Here is a 23729-nt window from a genome sequence, read left to right as displayed (position 1 = left end):
GTATGTGCATTGCACATTAGTCAAATAACTCAAGCTTTTTTGTTTAATTTTGATTCTAATAACTTATAATTGATGAAAGTACAAATTAAGAGTCTCAAATTATTACCTAAGCTCGACCAAAAAAGGGATTACACAGAAATCTGTAACCTCTGAAAAGTATGTTTATTTATACAGTCGGTGCTTGGTTGAGGTTCCCTCATCATGAGTTACTGCATCAGCCATGGAGGCATCTTGCAGCAGTGCTGGGGGGTTATTGATTTGATAGTGGCCTTCATCTCATCTGTATTTTGGGGTTGGGAGGTTCTGATCTTCCTCTTGAGAATACCTAATTCCCTGCGGGGTCCAGATCAAGCGGGTTGGCTGGCCAATCGAGCCTAGTAACATTATTAGTTGTTCAAACTATTTGGTAGTAGTGTTGGCAAGCTTTCAGCAGATGGGAGCATAAAGTGCTCTAAAATCTCCTGGTAGACGTTGTGATGTACGTGATAAAACACTGATGCACCAGTAACACCAGCAGATGACACGGCATCCCGAATTACTGCAGACTGCAGAAACTTCACCCTGGACTTCAAACACCTTGGACTCTGTGCCTCTCCACACTCCAGGACCTTGAGTTCCTAATAAAATGCAAAATTTACTTTTAATCTGGAGAAGAACTTTGGACTTGCGATGTTCTCTCTGGCTCAGCAGTGCCTCAATATTAGGAATGTAACAGCTGTAGCATCTTTTGTGTTGACGTCTTTGCATGGTGGCTCTTGATGCACTGACTCTAGCCTTAGTCCACTCCCGTGAAGCTTCCCAGACTCTTGAAATGATTTTCCTTGATAATATTCCACATTTATTGCTACACCCTTTCCTCTCCAGCTACAACACATCATCGTCATTTTGTTTCTCATAAACGGCTGCGAATCTTCCCAAAGAGACACCAATGGAGCTTTTTCATATCTTCACACTATGTTAATTTCTCATAAATCAAACATCTTGTTATACCAAGAAAGAACAGAAAAGGTTTTACTTGCAAACATTGTCTAAACAAGCTCATTTTCTTTAGCTGTTAAAAATTTGATGTTCACGTGACATTTAGCAGCCTATTATTAATGCGGTTATTACTGGCAGTATTTAAAGCCCCTGTGTTTTGTTCATCATAGCATCTGATGATCAGTTTGAGACACTGTACAGTAGCTTGCAGTGCGAGTCTGCCTAGCTGTCTATTCCAGAATGCTTCTTTTTTTTCAGACTCATTATAACGATTGGCCTGTGGCAGCGAGCCACAGTGCAGCTGGGCAAGAGAAAATGAGTCTCTTTGAAGTTCCCTCTTTTGAATCGCAACACAGATCGTTGTTGTTGTCTTGTTTCAAACCTGGAGCCTGCATTGAAACCATACAAAGAGATTGCGCTTATTATAGCCCAGCAGCCTGTCCATACTTTGCTCTTTTTTAAAAAATTGAAAAGTAATATGAATTGACAGGGTCACCCTTTAATAAATATAACAGATCCTCGTGGTCAAACCCGTGTGATTCATCCCTGTTATTTTTCTTCTTCTGCCCATAGTTGCAATGTCTGTTCGTGTCAGTGTTTCATGTTATCTGATCAGATATATGTCACTGTGCACAACACTGCATTCACTAAATATGTACATATTTTTTTTCCGTCTTTTTTTTAACCCAGTACATCTCAGGGAAAGATAGAAGAGCTGGGTTTCAGAATTAGGAAAGCTGGGATTCATGGAGGCCCCAGAGGCTGCTCTGAGGGCAGTTTTGGCCCATTTCTCATGGCCATATAGGTTAGCGAGGAAAGGGCTGATGTTAAACCGATCCTGATGGATGCTGGCGGTCGGCATCAGGCTGCCAGCCCGGACAGCAACAGGAGCCCATCTGTCTGTCTAATGTCAAATGAAAAGAGATGCTGTGCTGTCACTACTCTCAATCACGTCTCCCTGAGAAAAAACAGTGACACTAATGAAGTGAACCACAGATACACAGACACAACCACAGACCCCCCTAACCTCAGAGCTTTAGAACTGATCATTCCTCAGTTATGGTAAGTCCTCAATTAATGAGGTATTTATTGTGCCTAACAGTGACTTACTGAGACGCCATTAAGAGACTAGATTACCTCCATCAAGGCTAGAAAATGAACACTTTTACCTTAAGGCTCACTTGACAGTAAGTAGATGTCATTTGTTTACATTTAAAATGAGAGTGAAAATATAATGCTCTATTTAGTGTTTTCACAAGACCTTTTTAAAGGAGGCTGCAGTTAAAAAGACATCTCAGTGGTGTTCTGTTTGAGATCTGGTGATTGTGGACACCATCTGAACTTTCTGTCATGCTCAAGAAACTGGTCTGGTTTTTAATGGTTTTTTAAATATGATTCATTATCCTGCTGAAAGCGACCGTGAGAACATGGGCACACTGTGTTCATAAAGGGATGGGCGGGGATAGCCTCAACTATTGACACAAAGCAGGATGGATCAGAGCTTTTATTTTGTTTGCACAATTTCTGACCATATCATCTGAATGATGCACCAGAAATCATGACTCATAACAGCTGGCAACATTTTTACAATCTTTTGCTGTCAAATTTTAGTAAGCGTGTGTGAACTGTAGCATCGGTTTCCTGTTCTTAGCTGACAGCAGTGGCTCCCGCTGTGGTCTTCTGCTGCAGTAGCTCATCTGCTTCAAGGCTTGATGTGCTGTGTGTTCCAAGATGCTCTTTGGGAAACCTTGGTTGTAAGGTGGTTATTTGAGTGACTGTTGCACTTCTATCAGTTCAAAAAACTCTGGCCATTCTCCTCAGACCTCTGCCATCAACAAGGCTTTACCCTCGAGACAACGGCTGCTCAATGGATATTTCATTCTCAGTAAACCCCAGAGGTTGCTTTGTGGGCAAATCCCAGTAGATCAACAGTTTCTCAGATACTCAGACCAGCCATAGCCTATTTTGCACCAATAACCATGCCACATTTAAAGTCACTTAAATCACCTTTTTTCACCATTTCGAACTTCAACAGGATACTTTGACCATATCTACATGCATTAAATTGCTGCCACATAAATTGACTGATGTGATATTTGAACACATGTACCTTAAAAAAGTGTCTGTTTTATATTGATGCAAATGCAAAATAAAATGTAACTCCTTTAAAACGTACTAGGAGGCATTTCAAGAGGGCTACTAAGATGAGACTTGGTTCTAGAGTACTCTGGCAACTGAAGAGGTCTCTATCACATATATACTGTCTGTCTACTGTCCCTCATTTTAAATTCATACATAGTCATGTCTACAGTTGTACACAGTTACTGGGTCACCTCACAAAAGGGATCCAACCACTGCAAAAACTTGGGGGAAAAAATCTAAAACGCTAGTCTTGCTGTCAGAATGAAGTGATTTTCATCCATTACACTCTTTATGATATCAAATGACCGACTGTTGTGCATGACATCCATTTTTGGTCCCAATCCAAAGCCAGTGCCCTATGTCTTTGAGATCAGGACAATGTGCAGTCTGAACCTGGCGGGAAGCATCAGTGCAAATCACATTATCACATTTAACAGATTTCTTTCCTGATGGGAGTGATCTCGTCCAGGATGACAATGCCCCCATTCACAGCGTGCGAGGTGCCAGTGAGTAGTTCTATAGTACAAAAACAATGTGATTCACATCCTACAGCCTTTACAGTGATCACATTTTAACTGAGTTGAATTGTAGATTTTGGGCCAGCATTTTAGAGAGACTTTGCTTTCCACCACCATCGCTGAAACACAAACGGAGGGAATATGATTTGAAAAATGGTGTGTAGCTCTCAACTGGTTTTCAGTGACCTTACTTGTTTGTTTTGCCTTCATTTTTTTCACCTGCCTTTATGTTCATAATGATTAATGTAGTGGCGCTTTATCTTTAAATAAATGCCCGGTCAAATGTGGGATGCTCACACTATCATCAGCACAAGGGTCAGAGCATTTTGAACGGTTGGATAAACAACTTTGCTGCTAATAATGTGTGAAACTGTGAAATAGAGTGGTCCATGTTGTGAGTTTATTACGACACATTTAGATAATTGACTGGTGATTTTTTTTTTTCACACTCGTTAAACTGAGGTGTGATGGAGGGGAAAGGCATCACAGACGCATTTGCCTCTTACTCATTAGGGCACATACGGATCAAATGACAGCTGAAGACGACAGCGCTACTGCCTAAAAAGTCTGCTCGCCAAGTTGAGTGATGAGCTAAGATGAAAGAGGAGGCGTGTAAAACTTCAAATAAAGCCTTTCTACTGTCAAAAGACAACACAGTCTACACTGACAAAGCGCTAGTTCTTGCAAGAGCAGAAAAACTGAGGAAGATGGTAAAATGCTGTTTTCATAGACATATAAGATTGGTTAAGCCCTTGCATGAGACCGAACAAAGTGGCTGTTCAGTAGGTATACAACTGGAAACAATAGAATGCTGTGGATACAGTATTAACTGCAGGATAATATTTATATGTCTACTGGATATGTGGAAAAGAATGAATGTAAGGCAGCACGGTATACAGCCTGCGATTTCCCAACCATTACCATGTGATTCTTCTGAATTTATACTCAAAATATTGATACAAAGTATCCTAACCTTATTTAATTGTATAGTAATAATACACTATTAGAAGTGCAGGCTATATGCTTTTTATTTTATGGATATATAAAAAAAATTTGCCAAACATCAGCTTTAGTCTCATTTTTGTTAGCATTAGCCTTCACATAAATAACTGAATGTTTTAATTTCTCTGGAAAACATCAGTCATCTGATCAGATAATAATTAAATGTGTAATTTTTACATCTCTTTCTCTTTTTACAAAGTTAACACCAAAAGTAACATGTTTTTTTAAACTATTGGGCAGGTTCGGCATATTTCAGCGATCCAATGCTATGCTAATGTCTGTTACAAGTGTAATAGATTGGTATTAAATCTTCTCAGCTAATTCTGCTCAGGAAACCAATTAATTTTCTAACTCTATTGAAGGTTTTCCTTTAAAACTCAGCTGACATATAACCAGATCAATGCTTAGACAGAAGGACAAATTTTAACATTAATGGTAATCTAGTTTCTTTACAAAATATCGTAGGCAGAGAGTTATTGTCTTACATCTGCACACTTAGTGTAATGAGGATCAAATGTGAAATCAATGCTGAATCTGAAGCAGCTGGGATGTAACACCTCCTAGAGGAGCAATGTGGGCGACAAACACGATTTTCCAAACCTTGATCCTGGTGTAAGAAAACCTGCAAGTAGCAAAGTAATATTTTTGGGTAGTTAGAGTGCCTGTTTGCATCACTGCAAGGGCTACAATCAGAAAACACATAAAAAGCTCAATCTAATATGTACCATCATCACAGAAGGTGGCTGGCAAGTGGTAATAAGAAAGGCTTTTGTGGGAGACATAAAAAGCCAAACATTTCCCCAAGAACCTTCACATAGTTTGAAGATTAAAAGAATTATAACATGAAGGGAGAAGATCCTGAGGCTCTTCTATGTAAAGCACGGTGCTGAAGTACAGTGCATTAGCATCCTTTTAATTAGGCATAATTAGGGTCAAAAATGAAGGCGGCTCTTAACCTCACAGGTTCATCATCACAACAGAAGATGTTCTGATAACACTAGTTTCATTTATGGACAAAAAAAGATTTTGTATCAATATTAAAATGAAAACTACACATGTACAGCTAATAATCATTGAGAATTTTGTCTGTGAAAAATGAAAAGAGGGGACTGTTGCTCAGACTTAGACAGGAGCTGTTGCTGCAATGCTTTTCACAGACTGAAATCTCATCAGTATAGCAGCCAGGGGGGACACAATTTGGAAAGGCTGTTGATGGTCAGTGACCTTGAAAACTTCAGCTGGAGCCAACTTTTTTCTTTTTTTTTTTAAGCTGACTGTTTGGCTGACTGTCCACACATTGTCCAAGTCCGCTGTTGCTGAGCTCCATAGAAAAAGGGACTCTCAGCAATAGGCTTACTGCACACAGAGAGAAATGCTGTGACGGGCCACAACAGAAAGAAACTGACTTCACTGAAATAATATTCAATATTATTAGGGCCAGTTTGCATATATGCTATGCAAATTTATTCCAGCTAGAGGGTAATACAGTCACGACGGTGGGTCTTAACTCTGGCAAAATCAGATAAATTGTAACAGAAACATGGCTGCAAACAATTCTGTTGACTTTCATCAGCAATAAAATAAAGTGTGTTTTTAGTTTTACCTAATGTTTATTAAAATTCTATGTAGTGGAAAATAATAGGACACCAAAATGGCCAAAAACTGTAGCTGCTTTCTCCAAATGCTGCTGTAATAGCCTTGTTTTGTGACCACAAGGTATTCGTTTTATTCAGAAAGAACAAGGAAAATGACAGCTTGAAGACAATTGATCTGTGTAGTTCCACTGACTTCTAAGACATTTAAAAAATGAACAGTGTTAATTGAGCTTAACACTGTTCAGATGTTTAGAGAGGGGTGTTTGGATTGCAGCAAGGATTTTCATGTTTGATGTTACAACCTAAACTCTTCTTCTTTTCACTGTAACCTCACAATTATTGGACTATAATGACTAAGTCAAGGGAACAGCTTGACTTTGAAAGGTGCAAGCCAGTGCAGAAAAGCTCGATAGACGAACTAGAGCAATTAGAGAGGCCAATGGTTATGAGGTAAAACACTTGAGATCCACTCCTCTATCGATCTGTTGTGACTTAAAATTTATCAGACTGTTTACTTTCGGGTTTTCACTGTGCATTGGGACACTACAGTATAATGTAAGGGAGGTTTATTATAGGATTAGGCTTGGATGAAGACAGCTGCTTACTATTTGTAGTTTGCCTATTACTAGTGTACCCTCTGAGATTTGCACTCCTGAATTGCAACAGAAAACAAGAGGCCACACAAGCAACTGAAAATAGTCTGACTGAGGTGGACACAGAGTATGAAAACTATTACTAGCCCAAGTAAGATAGAGGAATGCATATGGTTAGATGGTGATACGGCCATAGCATTTTAATCCTTAGTTGGAATTGTAATTAGTGCTGACTGTTTTCAGGAGCAATTCAGTATCCTAAGAGCCATTTAGAGCCAGCATCAGTTGTCCCATTAGAGTCGTGCAAAGACCATTTGGAATAATATTGTAAATTTGTGTGCTTACAGACAAGGATTAAGTGTGAAGGTATCTTGGTTGTACAGCATTCAAACAGATTCCTGTGATAGGGAGGGGTTAACTGGAAAACTGGTCTCTGGTTGTTTGAAGAAGAGAACCTCAGATTTTTTAGCCTGCTCTGAAAGCAAACAAAGAATGAGGATGTTTAAAATAAATAATACAGCAATGTTAACATCGCCAGTTCAGCTTGTGGGGTTCTGCAGCTAGAAGATATTGTGCAGTTCACACATGTATAATGAAAGGGAGAAAAGAAGGAGTCAGTAACCATTATTTATAGTCAGCATTAGCCTTGGAGGATGAAATTAAAAGGCAAACACAATGTGTGGGGCCCGCAGCTACATCCATTTGTATGACCAGGCTCCATGTAAATGAATTAAAATAACTCATTTTCTGAAGGTAGCAGCCTGGAATAAAAATGACATCATTGACTCGCTGTAAACTGCCATGTACCGGTCGCTAGAGGTCGTCGTTTACCCCTACCAATGACGTAAGCCTGACGTAGTAGGAAGTGTGCTAACGATCATAACAAAATTGCAGCCAAGCTGCAACTGGCTAATCGTAGTTAATGTAAGCTATGGCACCAACAGGCAAAAATGCAATGACTTTTCATTAACACTGAACGTCTATCTTCTGGAACCGCTGTGGTGTGGCGTTTTCAACATCCAAAACACCGAAAAAGTAAGTTGTATTGATGTCGTTGGCTCACGCTAGTTAGCGGGTTAGCTTTAGTTAGCCTATAATCGAATAAACACTACCTGCATTTCGTTTCTTACGCTCTTATTCTTAAAGTTACACATATTAACTTCCAGTCAAAATTTACGTGGAGATTACAATCTGTGCGTCTGAAGTATAAGGTTGTTTACGTTCTTTTTAAATTGCTGTAACTATTAGACGCCAAACTCTGTTTTAAAAGCTTTTAATTTAAATGTAAATTTGATTGCTGTTGAAATGTACAACTATCTGGCAAAGTAATAACCTCAAGCCTCGAATAAGCTGACATTTCTTGTAAATTCGGCGTGCCTGTAATCAATATAATTCTTTATTTGGTGGGATAAGTTGGCTATATTTCACCTGACCTGTAATCAGTGGGGGATGGAAATGATGAGAACGAATGTTTTCTCTGAAATTAAATCCAAGTGCAAGCTGTACAATCCGAACTTCACAGAAGACCAGGAAGTCTCAGAGGCTTTTTTTGAGTGAGCTTGTAACGTGTGTGTAGTCTGCCAGAAATCTGAATATGAAATGACCCCTTCTTTTTACTGTTTTCATGAATGCCTGTAGAAAACATCTTTTTACTTTCGACATTGGTCAGAGAAGCAGAAGTTGCTTTGGGGCTGGTCTGTGAAGTGCAAACAAATCAGTTTCATTTCCACTCACACTTTTTTTTTTGTCCTGTACTTGTAACATAAACAAAGGGGTTTCTATGTTTCAGGTTAATTATAAGTGATCCTTGAAGACCTGTCCCAATGTCTTCCGGCTGTCCACCTCAATCACCTGCTGTGGCAAAGTCTGAAGTAGCGGTAGAGGGAGAATGCCCGCTCCTGGCTGCCACCTTTGCCTACTGGGACAATATTCTGGGACCACGGGTGCGCCACATCTGGGTACCAAAGGGTGACCAGTTGATGTTCCTCAGCGATGGAGAAGTAACATTTTTGGCTAATCACACACTCAATGGAGAGATTCTGCGTAGCGCAGAGTGCGGTGCCGTGGACGTGAAGTTCTTTGTGCTGGCAGAAAAGGGCGTCATCATCGTGTCTCTCATCTTTGATGGCGAGCTCAAGGGGGACAAGAACACATGTGCCTTGTCCATTATTCTGCCTCAAACAGAGCTGTCCTTCTACCTCCCCCTGCACACCATCTGTGTGGAGAGGCTGAAGCACGTTATCCGCAAGGGACGCATTTGGATGCAGAAGGTAGCCTTGACTTACAGGCATTTGGCCTTAGTGTGCACTGAAGAATAGGCAAATTATTATTCTTTATACTCATAAAACCTGCCTTTCAGCTTTAATTATTACATTTAAAGGAGTATTAACTTATCTGTCACATTTGTTGTACCCATTTGGGATTTCAGTAACATTGCCAGAATAATAAAATTGTATCCTCCAAACACAGAGGGGTTGCTTAGTTAATTAGGTCAGATTTTTAACCTTGTGTGTCTTTCTATGTAGGTTGGATACTTCTTGTTCTTTTCTCACCTTTTTTTCTGTTAATTTTAGGGTTACAATATCATCTCAGTGCTGAGCTTAGAAATTGTCCCAATCATGGAGCTGCTGACCTCTATGAAGACACATAGTGTACAAGAAGATATAGATGTAAGTAACAATTTTTCAGTCTATTAATACCAACTGCACAGTAACTAAGAGACAGTGAAAGATGTCATTCATTTTGCATTAGAAAAACTGGTTGGCATTGTTGGCATCATTAAATTACATTTAAATAACAAAATCAAGACAGAGCCAGTAGTATTTTATCCTATATCATGTTGCCAGTAACTGAAAGGAGCTTGAATTCCAGCAAGTGAAATTTATTGACAAAACATGAGGAAATTGTTTGTCTTTTTGTGGTTTTTCTTGTTCAAATGACTTCTTTTTCCAAGAGGTTTAACTAAACAAGGTTCTCTCCCTGCCTAGATTACCACCCAGTGTGATTCAACACATTTGCTCCCTTTTAATATGCAAATGTAAAAGTACAAAGAAGCTCCCCAGAATCTTTCACTGTCTTTTTTTTTTTTTTTAACCCTCCACTTTCATTACAATGCCTTGCAGATATGCCCGTCAGCACTTTTGTCTTTGTTGTAGGCCAATTTTTAAAATGACTCATTTGTTTCGCTCCTGCTGAGCAGATAAAAGACACGGTGCTAAATGATGATGACATCGGGGACAGCTGCCACGAGGATTTCCTACACAAGTAAGCAATCCGGTACAGGCAAATGGAGACAGATGATGAACAATGCCCATTTAACACCCATCAACCTTCAAATGATGAGTAATGGCTCTTCACTTAGCTGAAGTTATCTCCTGAGAAAGGACGAAAAGCTTAATCGCTCTTTAGTGTCGAGAGTCTACAAAGTCCATTCTAGCAATGAAGCGCCAAATTGCTCAGAGTTGAACAGGATTAGCTCAGTATCCTGTGACGACGACACGAGCATCTGGAAAGTGGAACTTATTTGCTGGGATCTGATATTTATAGCTCAGGCTTTAAGAAAGAACACACTCACTGTGTATTACTTGAAATAATCTCAGGTTTAGAAGTAATCCTTTTTTATGAGCAATCAAACAAGTCAATTCAAAAAGGCTGGAATGTGAGCCGAAGTCGATGAGTCAAAAGGTTTAAGGCCTCATATTTTTAGCGGGGAGGGATGCCGTTCCTTAGTCTCAGTTGTTATTCCTAAAAACTTTTCGTTTCTAATCAGAAGAATTCTAATGAAGCTAATTGGTGCTAATCTGCATGATGTTGTCTCTGTGTTTCAGGGCCATCAGCTCTCATCTGCAGACGTGTGGCTGTTCAATCGTGGTTGGAAGCAACCCGGAGAAAATAAACAAGGTAAATGTGCTGGATTAGTGGCTCCACACAGACGCAGCATCTACATAATTTTAAATGTTTTGAAGCTTGTTGTTATGTTTGTTTGTTAATGAGCCCCTCTTGCACTTCTTTTAGTTTCACATCAGTATTTTGATTTTCAGTCGGGTTACTGCTTCAAGTCTGCTCTTTTCAGACTCTTTCAAGTTTTCCTCATCTTCCTGTGTTTCATACTCATCTGAAAATGAGCCTGCGTTTTATTTTTTCCCCTCGTCAGTCTCTGCAAAACACTTCAAAAACTGTTATTGCGGTGTGACGCCTAAAATCTATCAGTCGTCCTTGAGATGCTTTTACAGCTCAATTGGAGTCAAGTAGGGAGGCTCGCAGTTATCTAGAGAGGTCAAGATGATGTGTGAGAAAGCATTGTATCAACTTAGAGATTTCAGGGGGTACAAGGCTGTTTCTGCAACATTAAAAGGAACCGAGTGCGCTTTCGCTTCTATCATTCTTTTGTTATCATTGGTAGAGGTTTGTGACCATGACAGTCTTCTCAAATCTGGCCACTGAGCCAAACTCGACTATAAAGAACAGAAGGTAACCGAGAAACTAATTATCTCTGTAACTGAGATCTGGCTGTGCTTTGTTGAGAAGAGAGAGCTTTACTAAATGAAAACCATTATGAAGGTAGCGCTCAGCTACTACTTGATTCTGAGACCATAAGAAACAAAATCATCTAGTTTAATGAAATGAAGACTAAACTGTGCAGATGCTGAGCGTCACCTCATTATTATTGTCAAATGTGGTAGGAGCGTCTTATTGTGTGGATGGTTTCTCTATAAATATGGACGTTGAGAATAGTTGGGATAGAGGAAAGACACAGGCAGACAAATTCAGAGAAACCTGATCCAGAGTTCCCCTCAGGCTGTAGCAGAGGTTTACATTTCAAAACTGACCTGCAGCATAAAAGCATCTCTTGGGAGTGCTGAAAATGGCTGTGCACTCATCATCCAACCTAGGTGAGCTTGAACAATTCTGGCAAGAAGAAGAGTCTTTTTTTTTTTTTTTTTTTTTTTAAGTGAATTGATTCAAAAGTGAAACAAAGTGTGAAAAACTTAAAGTATGAAAACTTTCTCCATACAGTGTGTTTGAAAAACCACTTTAAATCTCCAGGTATCTGATTTAAAGAAAGATTAGTGGTGCACAAATATAGCAGCTCCAGTTTTTCCCAGTGAATATCAAAAGCACGCAATGCATTAATTTGTAGGTTTCTTGTCTCGAGGCCCAAACTGAACACCAATTAATTAAAGATAAAGCTTTTGTTGCATAAATTCTTCAGTAAATAATCAGACCCGGTTATCTTCAGGCCTCATTAGTTAGAAAGTCAGACTGTGGGTTGATAAATCTGACCGTCTTTTACAGATTGTGCGGACTCTCTGCCTCTTTCTCACTCCGGCTGAGAGGAAGTGCTCTCGCCTCTGCAGGGCCGACGACTCCTTCAAGTATGACACTGGCCTGTTTGTTCAGGGTCTGCTCAAGGTAGCCACCAGCTCTTTCTCATTATACAGTACACTGTGGTTAGAATTAGGATCTGGCTATTGTTTTGTTTTGTCTGCTGATTTGATGTCGCCCTTGTTTGTTGCTCTGACCTAATTTCTTTTTCATATCAGGGACGTAATTCAATAAGACTTTCCCTTTACACTGCATGAGATTCATCTGCTTTGAAACATACAACCAGTGTGACCATGCAAAGGAAAACATGGAGAAGCTACATATTTGGTCATAATTGTGACAGACACAATTTTAGGTTATGAAAGAACATATTCAAAAAGAAGCCTTTACTTAAATATTTCATTTATAATTGAAATGGTTCAGCTTCTCTGTAAGCTATAAAATTAAAGTTTTAGACTCTAAACATTCATTTTTTTTTTTACTTTTTCTCTGCTCTTGGATCTATACGTCAGTGACAATTCCAAATATGGTAATCTCAGGTATATCAGGTGTACCACCTACCTGCTGTTTCAATTTGTTGTTTTGTGTCAATCAGAAAAAGCTGGCTTTAAAAGAAGGAAGACGATTAAAGAAGCGCTACGATGGTTTGTTTCTGACAGAGGATGAACTGAGGGACTGCAGAAAGTCTTAGCATAAGATTAATGAGGATTATTTTGAAATGTGAATTGTGCAGAGCTATTCAAGTCCAAAAATAAAAATAAGGACTTGGAAATGAGTATAATAAATCTGCTTTTATGATAGTCCATGGAAAAGATTAAAGTTAAAGGCGCCAGACACATTTTAAAGCCGTTTTGTGCTCATTTTTTAATGTACAGAAAGTTTAAAAAAATACAAAAACCATCATAGTCATAAAGTCATGGAGGGTTGCTAATGTATATTGTAGAGCAAATGCAAAATCTGCATCTTATACATTACTGAAACTGACCGAGAGAAAAACGACTAAAGCTTCTGTGTTTCTAAAAGTTAAATTATGTATTAAAGCTAATCTGCATGTTGTATCTATGGATATGATTGTTCTTTACCAATGTTTTGCATTTTACTTTTATGTGCATCAGAATTTCTAATATAAAATTTTTTGCAAGCACCGAGTTTAGCTTTTGTGCTCACAGGTGCAAACAGGAGCAACTCTTTCACCTTTTTTCCGCTCTTAGGACTCGACCGGCAGCTTTGTTCTGCCCTTCCGCCAGGTACTCTACTCGCCCTACCCGACCACACACATCGACGTGGACATCAACACAGTGAAACAGATGCCGCCGTGCCATGAACACACATACAACCAGCGGCGCTACATGCGTTCTGAGCTAAGCGCGCTCTGGAAGACGGATAGCGAGGATGACATTCCTCCAGATACAGTCATTCATACTGACGAAACCTTTACACCTGACCTGTAAGTGATACTCATATATGTTGTGTTTTTACAGACGTACTCAGTTAGGCATCATATAAGCCTGAACCTGCCAGCTCTGTAATATAAAGACAGTTTAATTCCCACTACCATTGCGTCACAGATTTGCATTCTTACATGCTCCTTTTGGTGACAACTATAAATGTTCAGGGCTTGTGTGAAAACAAGCATGTAACATTTAAGTTGAAGCTTCCTTACACTATACTTAAAAACCTCTAAAATGAAAAGCACTAATGCGATAACCTCTGTGCTCTTTTTCTTAGGAATATATTTCAAGACGTCATGCATAAAGACGCTTTGGTCAAGTCATTTATAATTGAGGTAAGAATCTAACAAAAAAAAATCATCTCTCATTATATATAAACTGCTTTAAGATGAAGATATTAAAGATGTCTGTCTTCGTGACATATTGATATAGTAGCCCCATTAGTAATGTCATAATTAAATGCAGAAAAGCAGTCCTCTCTTTGCTGTCATTTAAAATAAAATAGAAATAATGATCAAATAAGAAAAGGCTCCTGTGGTATGAAATGATTTTCGGTGACCGTATACATTGCTCCGTGCTTTATCTTTCCTAAGATGAACTCATTTGTGACTGATTGTTATATGAGCCAGTCTGCAAAATCTTTCCTGTAATTGCTTAAATAAATCACGTTTTTGCAGGTATGTGTCATCTGATTTTGACTCACAGTCAGCTCTGACTCACAGAGATGAAAATTCAGCTTTCACTCTCCAGCTGTTATGTAGGAGATTTGTACATGGCATCTACTTAAAATATCGGTGAATTTAACATTACACACAGTTTTTTTTTTTTTGTTTTTTTTTTTGTTTTTTTAAATAAACAATTAACACAGAAAAAATTTGGTTCAGTTTTAATTAGATTTGAGTCATAGAAATGTTCAAGCATTTCAGTTCATGAGCATGAAAACAGAGCAGTCATTGACTCAAACTTATAATTAGCAAAAGCGATGCTGAAGCAGATTTACGGTGTATGCTATTAATTAATACTTGTTTTCTAATCACTGAGTTGCTGGTTTTTAGAAGATATTTTTGCAATTATGCCACAGCTTCACTCACAGATGGCTGCATGCAACCACCAGAGCATAGTTGTAATTTTACTGCTGTGTGTATTATTGTGAAGTTAAAAGTGGTCGAGTCACTGTCATAGCTGGTGAGAAAATCCAGATCAGATGTGTGCCCGGCTTTACGGCAAATATTTGAAAGCCGAGTGGTCACACCCCATCGTTTGTTCACCTGAGAGCCATCTTAGAGCTGCTGTTAGGAATCTCCCCCCAAGACGGTAGCAACAGCATGATTGTTTCTCAAGGTTAGCACAAAGGAAGGGAGGAGTGTATTATTCTGCTCTTCTTCCAGCAGAGCCGCGGATCCGACTACTAATTGACATCCTGTCTCGTACCCAGGTGTTCATGCTGAAGCCAGGCCTGTCCCTGCGGAGCACCTATCTGGCCCAGTTTCTGCTGCTGCTCCACAGGAAGGCCCTCACTCTGCTCAAGTACATCGAGGACGAAACGTAAGAGCTGTCACTAATAAGTCTTTAATCCAAATAAGAAAAGAGATTACCGTGTGGCACTCAGAGACACTGCATCACAGGAAGATTCAAGAAAATCCCCAAAAGGAGAGCTGATGATTTCCTTGTTTTTAGCCATTGTTTTTGATTCGACTTTGCATTCTAGCTGCTCACCTTGCTTTGACCCACCATCACCGCTGGGCATCCATAAAGCACACAGCAAGAGGTACCCTAAAGCCCTGTTATCAAAATAGTAGTTTCAGTTATTGTTGTCTCCAGGGTTTGGCTGTGCAGTAGTGAGGGTGCAGCAAGCTTGGAGGGACAAATTACCAGAAAGTGGATAATTAGGATCTACGACACATTTGATGAGTTTTAGTGAGGACCCAAATGAAACCAGTCTCAGGGCATGATCGGGTAGATGGACAGTTGGAGAGGAGAGACGGTACCACGATGAGCCCACACCCTCAGAGTACTAAACCAAAACTATACAGAAGGAGAAGTGTCCCTTTATCGGTGATGTTAGATTGAAAAACACAGGAATATAGGCAGCTCAGATACAGCTGACTGCAGGTGTAAGCCTACACTTAAATCAAGATGAAGAGGAGTGTGTCAAGAAACGCGCAGAGTGGAACATAAGGTCAGGGGAACATGGGGGTTGGCTCTTTGCAGGAGAAGTAGTGCAAAGAATACAGACACTGTTCTGCTGAGCAGGAGGCAAAAAAACTCCTGTGATCAGATGAGTCATCCTTCACACTGGTCTCAACAAGCAGGCTATGATGCATTTCCCAAGGAATCTATAGATCTGAGTGCTTGTTTTCCCCAAAGTGCTGCTTTTGGAGGGATTTTTTTTCTACTATGCATTACGTTCACCCTTTTGCCCATGAGCAGAAAGCGCAAACATTGCTGCTGTTGGCTTAAGCGATTACATCTAGAACTCATTCTACAACAGGCAGCAATATATATCCCCAGCTTTCAGGGGATACCAGATGCTAGTCAAAATAATGTATTTTGCGACCTTCTACCTAAGAGTGCTTATCTTCCTAATGTGTATTCGCAACATCTAACACATAAAACTGTACTAGTGACCTCAGAAAACCTTCCTTAACAGCTGCTATCCTTTCCCCAGGACTGATAGAACATGGAGATTATGTTTTAATAACATAGTCACTAGTAATCTGTTTTCATAATCTGCCATTCTGTTTTGTTCATAGAGTCTGTATAAAGGATGGCTGTAGCAGCAGTGACATATCATCCAATAGTTTGTGAATTGCATGTAATGAAGATGAAGCTTGTCTGCGGACTGGAAACTTATGAGTTGTGTCATATCGTCAACCAAGGCACAAGCTTTACTTTGCAGGCAAATGTTTTCCGTTTCCAGTTTGCGTGGCACTTTCTCCAAGTTTAACTGCGGCTAAGTGATGCAAGTATATGATTAGTGTTTGCAGACAAGTCAGCGTCTTGCCTGTAAACTACTGGCGACTATGGCGACCTGCTAGCAACCGAAGCCAGGGGATCACTGACTGGTCTCTATGCCTAGCAATTCGTTTTGTTGCAACCACTTGCCAACCACTCAAGGAGTAATGATTGTTGCCTCTCGACCAGTAGTTGCTAGATGGTTGCTGACCGGTCTGTTGGCCCATGCGTCTTGGGCGTGAGCATCCATAAACCGTATGTGTGCACAGCAATGGCACGGACACCTGTTAATTGAAATTTTGCTCAACAAACACAGAGCACAGATGTTTTGGACTAGAAAATAGGCAACATTATCTGTCTGATAGTTGGTTAAAAATGCTCCAAAAGATGCCACGAATACAACTGTGGGCAGCCTCCCTGCTCCGCAAAGCTTTCAGGCCTCCTAGTACTGTAATCTTTAAGCCTTTTAATTTCAAGCTAACCCCTGTATAGTTTACTGTTGTCATATAAAGGCCGTTATTGTTACTTTTATTTATGTATTTTTGTACCATGCTATAAACCCACCTATTTCTGCCTCATAAAGTTTGGCATTTAAATATTGAAAGATGGCCGTATCCACTGCGATGTGACGCTTCAAGCTGAGCATTTTCACTGTCGCCATCTTGTTTGTGAGACGAGTTTTTAAAACTAAGGATGCATCTGCATGTGAAAATGCGCTCTTATTGGCTAATGACTTGTGACAAGTTGCTACTCTGGATAACCCTACATTGCTAATAAGAAGAAATGTGATAAGAACTTTACTCATCCTGAGGACAATTTTTGTGCCTTTTTAAATAAAAGCTGTAAAATATAAATAGAAAGGACGATTAAAAACAAGAGGCAGATTAAAGAAAAAGTGGAAATGTAAAAATGTGCTGTATCATAAATGCTTGGCTAGTGGTGTAAATGGGCAGAAAGTGACAGACTTTTCATAATATTGATGCTGTTAGCAGCAGATGGAGGTAAGAGATGGCAAAAAGCAGAAAAATGAGATAATTGTGTAATCCACCTATCCAGTAAAGAACAGATGAAACTGTCTAAACAGTGTAAAGTACTGTTGAGCACATGAGTTTCAAACTGTTTATAAATGTCCCCCCTACAGGATGGGGAGGAGTTAAGTAGTCTTAATGGCCACAGGCTGAAGAGATCTCCTGTAGCACTCGGTCCTGCACCTCGGGGCAATGAGCCTTTTACTGCTTCTGCTTCTGACACTTCTAATGACTGTAATTTACTAAATGAACTTCATGTTTTATTCAGTCTGACCTGAAATAACTGAGTGCATAAAGTCATCAGGAAAATATTTAAAGAGGAAAAGAGCTCAAGAATGTTTTCTGATTTTTATACAATTTGAAGTTTTATTTTCGGGGCTGTTTTTGGAAACCAGAGGAGTCACCCTCTATTGGCCTGAAAAAATGCAGGTTTAAGGCAGTTTTCAAACCCAGAACTTGGTACTACATCGTTTGTACTGTCTATGGTAGAAGTGTGTGAGGACTGGGCGCCAGTTTAGCTCACAGCATGAGCCGGCGACCATAGGCCACAAAGACCAAATGCAGTGGCCTGACCTTGATTTCAACCCTCGACCCTTTGCTACATGTCTTCCCCCGCTCTCTTTCCCCACCTTTCCAGTCAGCTCTCCACTGTGTTATCTGTTGGAGGCACATCTTCCATTTTTACCCCATATCTTCAAATAGTGTGCCTGTATGCGGTGGAGAGCACAACATGTTTGTCCTGTAGTTAAGCAGCAGTAAAATGTGTTTACATTGTGATACTGAATGCTTGCTTGTGCCAGCCTTTCCAATATTAGCATTGGCTTTTCTCTGCAGAATGTGTTTTAAAAGAACATGATTTATTAATAAAGAGAGGAAAATAATTTCAGCTATAATATGTGTAAGGTGTAAGGAGGAAACTGGGGAGAGGCCGACTTTGTAGCCACACAGCGTGATAAATCTTCAGCATCCTCCCAGAAGGACAGCTTCCCCATCTATGTAGTGCATGAATAATGTTTTTGAGAGGAAATGGTGCACAGACATTGCGTTACCTTCACAGGTTACCACAGCTAAACCTCTGAAAGGGCTCTGGAAATTGCATTTTCCTCCCATCATCATAATCAAAACACTAAATGATGTTTTTATGATCGCCATTTGATCCCTGAAAATAATTTCTCGTATCTCTTTTACCTCCCGGCCACAGAAATGTGACACTAGTCCAGGTTGCAAGGTGACCTGGTGGCTTATGGTGGCCTCGTTCCATACTAAAGCTTTAATTAAGGCAGCGCGTGTTTGAAACCAGTACTGAAGCTTTATGCTCACTATATGCTTTAATTACCTCCCCCTTTTGCTTGGTCAAGAAAATAAATAAATAAAAGGGGACATAATTGTATGTCCAGTCACACTCTGATCCCATCAGGCTTATTTCACCCATCTCTGGTTCGTGTCCAGAAGCGCCTTCTTAAGCCCTTCAATTCATCTGAGACTCTAAAGTCCACCATATTCCTCAGGCTCGCTGAATTGTTTCATGCCTCCCACCCGGTGGTGACCTGGTCATCGCTCCATCTGGGCTTGACTCATCTCCTTCTGTGCTCCACAACAGTTGACTGACCTTCCCCAACTCCCGTTGCTTCTACAAATAGTTACTTTGATTTTTGCTCCCCTCCTGTCCAAAATGCTTAAACTGAGTCCAAATGAATTATTTTGAAGCCTACTCCTTCCAATGCATAAAAACCGCCCAAACATATCTCACTCCAGAGACGACACTAACTACACAAGCAAAACCATAATTTGTGGGCTCGTGTGAAAGCATAAAACCGGTCTTGTTTATGGTGCCGTCGACAGCCTGAGGTCTAAGGGCATACTATTTTACAGGTGCCTTGACAAGGCTGTTTATGCTCAGGTAGCGTGCTTTAGCAGCATACATAATTCATCATGGCATGGCATTCCTGTGCACAGCTGCAGCCCAACTAAAGGCTAATGCAAGTCCCCCGACCCTGAGTTTTATAGGTTAACAGTTGCATTATACTTCAACGTGTCCACGTCTCTCTCCGCAGGCAAAAAGGGAAGAAGCCATTTCGGTCTTTGCGCAACTTAAAGACAGACCTGGATCTGATGGTGGAGGGAGACCTGAACATCGTGATGGCCTTCGCTGAGAAGCTGAGGGCCGGACTTCACTCGTTTGTGTTCGGGAAACCGTTCTACACGAGCATGCAGGAGCGAGATGTACTCACGAGCTTTTAACTTTCACTCGCACTTTGTATCGTTTTAGGTTGGTGACTTTGTTACATGAAAGCATGCGCGTTGATGCAAGGCTACCATCATGTGCTGTGTCTGTTTCTGCTTTACTGAAAGAAGTAGTCTTCGCCTTCCTTTTACGCCTTTATCAGACTGATTGTTGCTGCTGTTATGAGCCATCACTATTAAACTTGTGTTATATTATCTTGATCAAGAATACTGTCAGTATGTTTTCAGTAGGCTGTTTCTCTGTAGGATGGAGTATTAGTGTTTTCTCATCCTTCTGTTAATAGAAGATCTGCATTAAGTTATTGTTAGAATTGGCTTAGGTGTCCACCGGGATGTTTACAATTTAATTTAAAATGATATTTATTCAAACATGAGTTTTTCGTTTCTTCCCTACCTGCATCGTGCAACAGCCTCCGCTGACCTTTGAACCTCTGACACTTGCCTTTTTTCTTTTTTTAATTATCTTTGTTCAATTAATGTGAGCGGTGTCGATTGCCTGACTTTACAGAAAGGTTATGTAATCAAGGCGCCCATATTTCAGTATGGACAAAGACAAAATGAAATCTCCTCGTAATCCCTCCTGACAGACTCAATGTGTGTGTTTAGTTGCCATTACTGAATGCATTTCCCAGTTGTATGTAAAATAGATTTTTTTTTTATTTCCTTCCACAGTAACTGCCTAGTTATTGGATTGTTGGAAATGCCCAGCTTTACTGCAACCCTAAATTTGCTTTTGTCTTAAAATCTTGTTGTAATAAGCTTACTCGATGTTGCGCCATATTACATTTTTATTATATTTTTAATCTTAAACTTTCTTTGTACTTGCATATCGGAATTCTTTTTTTATTTGTCTAATTGTACATTAACTTGTGTACATTAGTTCATGAATAATAAAAACAGTAATAACAAACAAAGAAGTATCTGGTTGTAAATCTTTGCCCTTCCAAGTTCCTCAAAAATTAAGGTCTGAAAGCTGAAGGTCCCTGATAGGTTTAAAAGCTGAGATGTTTCGTTTTTCATGCTCCTTAACAAAAACAGCGTTAATAAGTTTCGGCAGTTTTTATTTCAATACTTTTGGTTAATTTTGCAAATGTGTATTTATGTCCAAATGTATTTTACAATGATTAGCTTATCGATATATTTTCATTTTCTATTTCATATTAACCTTTAAAGAGACAAAGAAATTAAACTCTTCTGCAACTGACTGGGTAAAAATCTGAAGCTGAAGCTTTTTAAGGTGTCTGTTCTTGCAGAGGACTTTATCAGCTTCTCATCATAAACTCGATGCTTCTCTTAGCTATGCTGTGCCGTGCCGGGCAACTACTAATATCTGCCAGACATATATATCCCATAAGCTTTAGTGTGGAATTTCACAAAATAGTGTGCAAACACCTGGTGTTCCCAGGAGATGAAGCTGGTGCATGTGCAGAGCCGGTTCTGTTTTGGCAGGATAGTGTGCAGCAGCAGACGTGATAATAAAAAAATAACAATCTGCAGGGTCCAATTATTACCTTTCTTAACCATGTATCAATTTCAGGGACATAGGGTGTGGGGGCCTTCAGTCTATCACAGCTTTGGGCACGAGGCAGGGTACACGCTGAAGAATTTGCTGAAGTCCATCACAGGGCCAATACAGAACGACCAAAAGCATTAATGATCATGTTCACACCTACAGCCAATTTAGATTCACCAGTTAACGAGACATGTATTTGGACTGTGGGAGGAAGCTCGAATACGCAGAAAGAAGCCACACAGACATAAAACGAACATGCAAACTCAACATAGAAAGCCCCCAGCTGACCTGCAGATTCAAACTCAGGACAGTGCACTGCAGGAGGTATCATTCCTGCAGGAGCCTCTTACACTTTGGGCCCTTTTTGTCATACTTTTCATTTATTGACTTTGCCTCAGTTTCTGCTGGAAAGTAGAACATTTGCAGTTCTTGGCATTATTGGATGGATAGTAATGAAATGTCTTGCAAAGTATTACGGCCCCCGATATGCTGGCACCATTAAAATATTGGATTATGACCAATGAGCTTGCAGCTGTACTTGTTTTTAGATCGTTTCCAAATGTGTGCATCATTGTTTTGTTTAAAGCAAAGCTGAATATAGCTGAGAGTGCAATCCCATCTATTGGGAATGTATATGCACCATTGATAGCTGGGGCCTCTCTCATCAGCAAGTTTTACAACTGTGCTTTTGGAAGTGCTCCCAAACATCACTATGATTTTTACTGGCAAGCTCAGTTTGACTGACTGATGACCACGAGAGTCCTCGATGTAACTGAGTGTGCCAAGTGTACTTTAGCCAGTCAGTAATTGATTTCCTGAGATGAAGTGGTTAATAAATCCAAGTTATAATATCAGGCAAAGTGTTCACAATGAAATCTGATACTCTGATGAGACTGAGTGGAGGTCTTCAGTATGCAAAGAGAGCCGCACCGGACCTAAGACCCTGAGAATACACATGGCTGATCAATCAAGCGGATACAGTAAACACCAGTGGGTCTGTGTGTTTCAAGATGTTCTTGCTGAATAACATTAATGACATTTGAATAATGCAAAACTGCTCAATGGTGTCAGAGAATGAGGCCTGAAGTGGAGGCCTTCGTAAGCTAAGTGCAGCTTCTTTTAGATTGGACCATCTTTAAAAATAAAAAAATCTGCTTTTTGTAAACCATTAGAGGAAAAAAAAAGACAATTTTGAAGTTCATAGCCTTTCTGTAATTGCCTCATGCAAGAAAAGTCTAATTACGTGTCCTCTAGAGAGCCTTGAACTGCTGCATGTTTAAAAACAAGAGGGTAATGAAGCAAAAGTGAAGGAGCTGTTAATTACTAATATAGTATTTGTAGCTGCGATACCACGGACATCCTTCAGGAATTCAGGTGAAATAACACTCACAAGACAGGAAAAAGGATTTGTGTGAGATGCGGGTTTCCGTTAAAGCTACGGCAAAAAATAGGCTGGTCTTGTGGGAAGGGCTTGATTGGCAGGGAAGAGCTTTGAACCTGATGTTTGCAAGCTTTGCGGTAAAGCGACTCCCACGTGTTCTTTGGGGAGGCTTTGTTGTTGTGACTGGAGGAAGGCTTGACAACATCCTCTTACATTAAACAATACCCAAGAGTTCAGGCAATTCCTGGAGATAACAAAGAGTTGTGGCCTGTACTGTTTTCTGGTGTTTTTGAATTTTTATTTTATTTTTTAATATAACAGGAATCAAATTGCTTCTTGTTTTTCTCTTTTAGTATTATTATTTTTATTATTGTTGTTGTTATGGCTCCCAGGCTAGAAGCATTTTCATCAACTTAAGGTTCAAATATTATTAACAATTTCATAATATTGGTTAAAATGGAGGAAGCAATTCTCCAAGAAGAAGTGAAGACCAGCATGGTTTAGTTATGGGAACGGAAACTGTCAATATTTCAAAACACTTTGCTACAAAATGATTTAATTTTGCCATGAAATTTTGAATAATATTCATGATCCCTACAGAAGCAAATGTATTTGAATAAAGTGATTACATTTTTGAATTGTTCTAATTTATTATATTTATTGTAACTACTTTATAAACAATCTGCTAAACACATAGATTGACTGACACATAATGAACATCGGTATAAAAGTCTAACATGGGAACATGGCAGATTTCTTCGGACCTTCTAATTCACATTCAGAGTCCCTGGACAGGGTACATAAAGCTATACAATACAAGAAAGGTTAAATACATAAAAACATAAAAACAAAAATTCATCACACTAAATTGAATTCTCCCTTTTCAAAATTCAGAGATACAGAGATCAGAATACTCTTCTAGTGCCTACAATTTAGCTTTCAATCTCTGGACTGCAGATACAAAGAAGGGGAAACAGTATAATCATTTAAACTAGCTCTTCATC

At 39.6% G+C, this 23729-nt stretch overlaps 1 protein-coding gene across 2 annotated transcripts in view; it reads left to right on the top strand.

Annotated features, from left to right (window-relative positions):
• The window catches only part of c9orf72 (C9orf72-SMCR8 complex subunit), a 28210-nt gene extending 7462 nt beyond the window's left edge, over positions 1 to 20748 (top strand). Inside the window, exons 1-10 of one of the 2 annotated variants that reach the window (XM_085257179.1) lie at positions 7678 to 7863; positions 8618 to 9098; positions 9402 to 9497; positions 10028 to 10092; positions 10656 to 10728; positions 12124 to 12240; positions 13365 to 13600; positions 13882 to 13939; positions 15040 to 15149; positions 19642 to 20748. In XM_085257179.1, the coding sequence (XP_085113305.1) occupies positions 8652 to 9098; positions 9402 to 9497; positions 10028 to 10092; positions 10656 to 10728; positions 12124 to 12240; positions 13365 to 13600; positions 13882 to 13939; positions 15040 to 15149; positions 19642 to 19828 (1389 nt within the window). In that variant the 5' untranslated portion in view covers positions 7678 to 7863; positions 8618 to 8651 and the 3' untranslated portion in view covers positions 19829 to 20748. Of the gene's footprint in view, positions 1 to 7677; positions 7864 to 8617; positions 9099 to 9401; positions 9498 to 10027; positions 10093 to 10655; positions 10729 to 12123; positions 12241 to 13364; positions 13601 to 13881; positions 13940 to 15039; positions 15150 to 19641 lie in introns of those variants that run through there. The other variant, XM_085257180.1, reaches the window with a different exon arrangement.
• Positions 20749 to 23729: the final 2981 nt, after the last annotated feature.

Source organism: Mchenga conophoros, linkage group LG19 (assembly GCF_057382185.1).
Source record: "Mchenga conophoros isolate Kocher_MC1m ecotype Shallow Benthic linkage group LG19, M_conophoros_male_GT1.1, whole genome shotgun sequence".
NCBI lineage: Eukaryota > Metazoa > Chordata > Actinopteri > Cichliformes > Cichlidae > Mchenga > Mchenga conophoros.
Note: the sequence above shows the minus strand (reverse complement) of the source record. Positions and strands in the feature narration are given on the sequence as shown.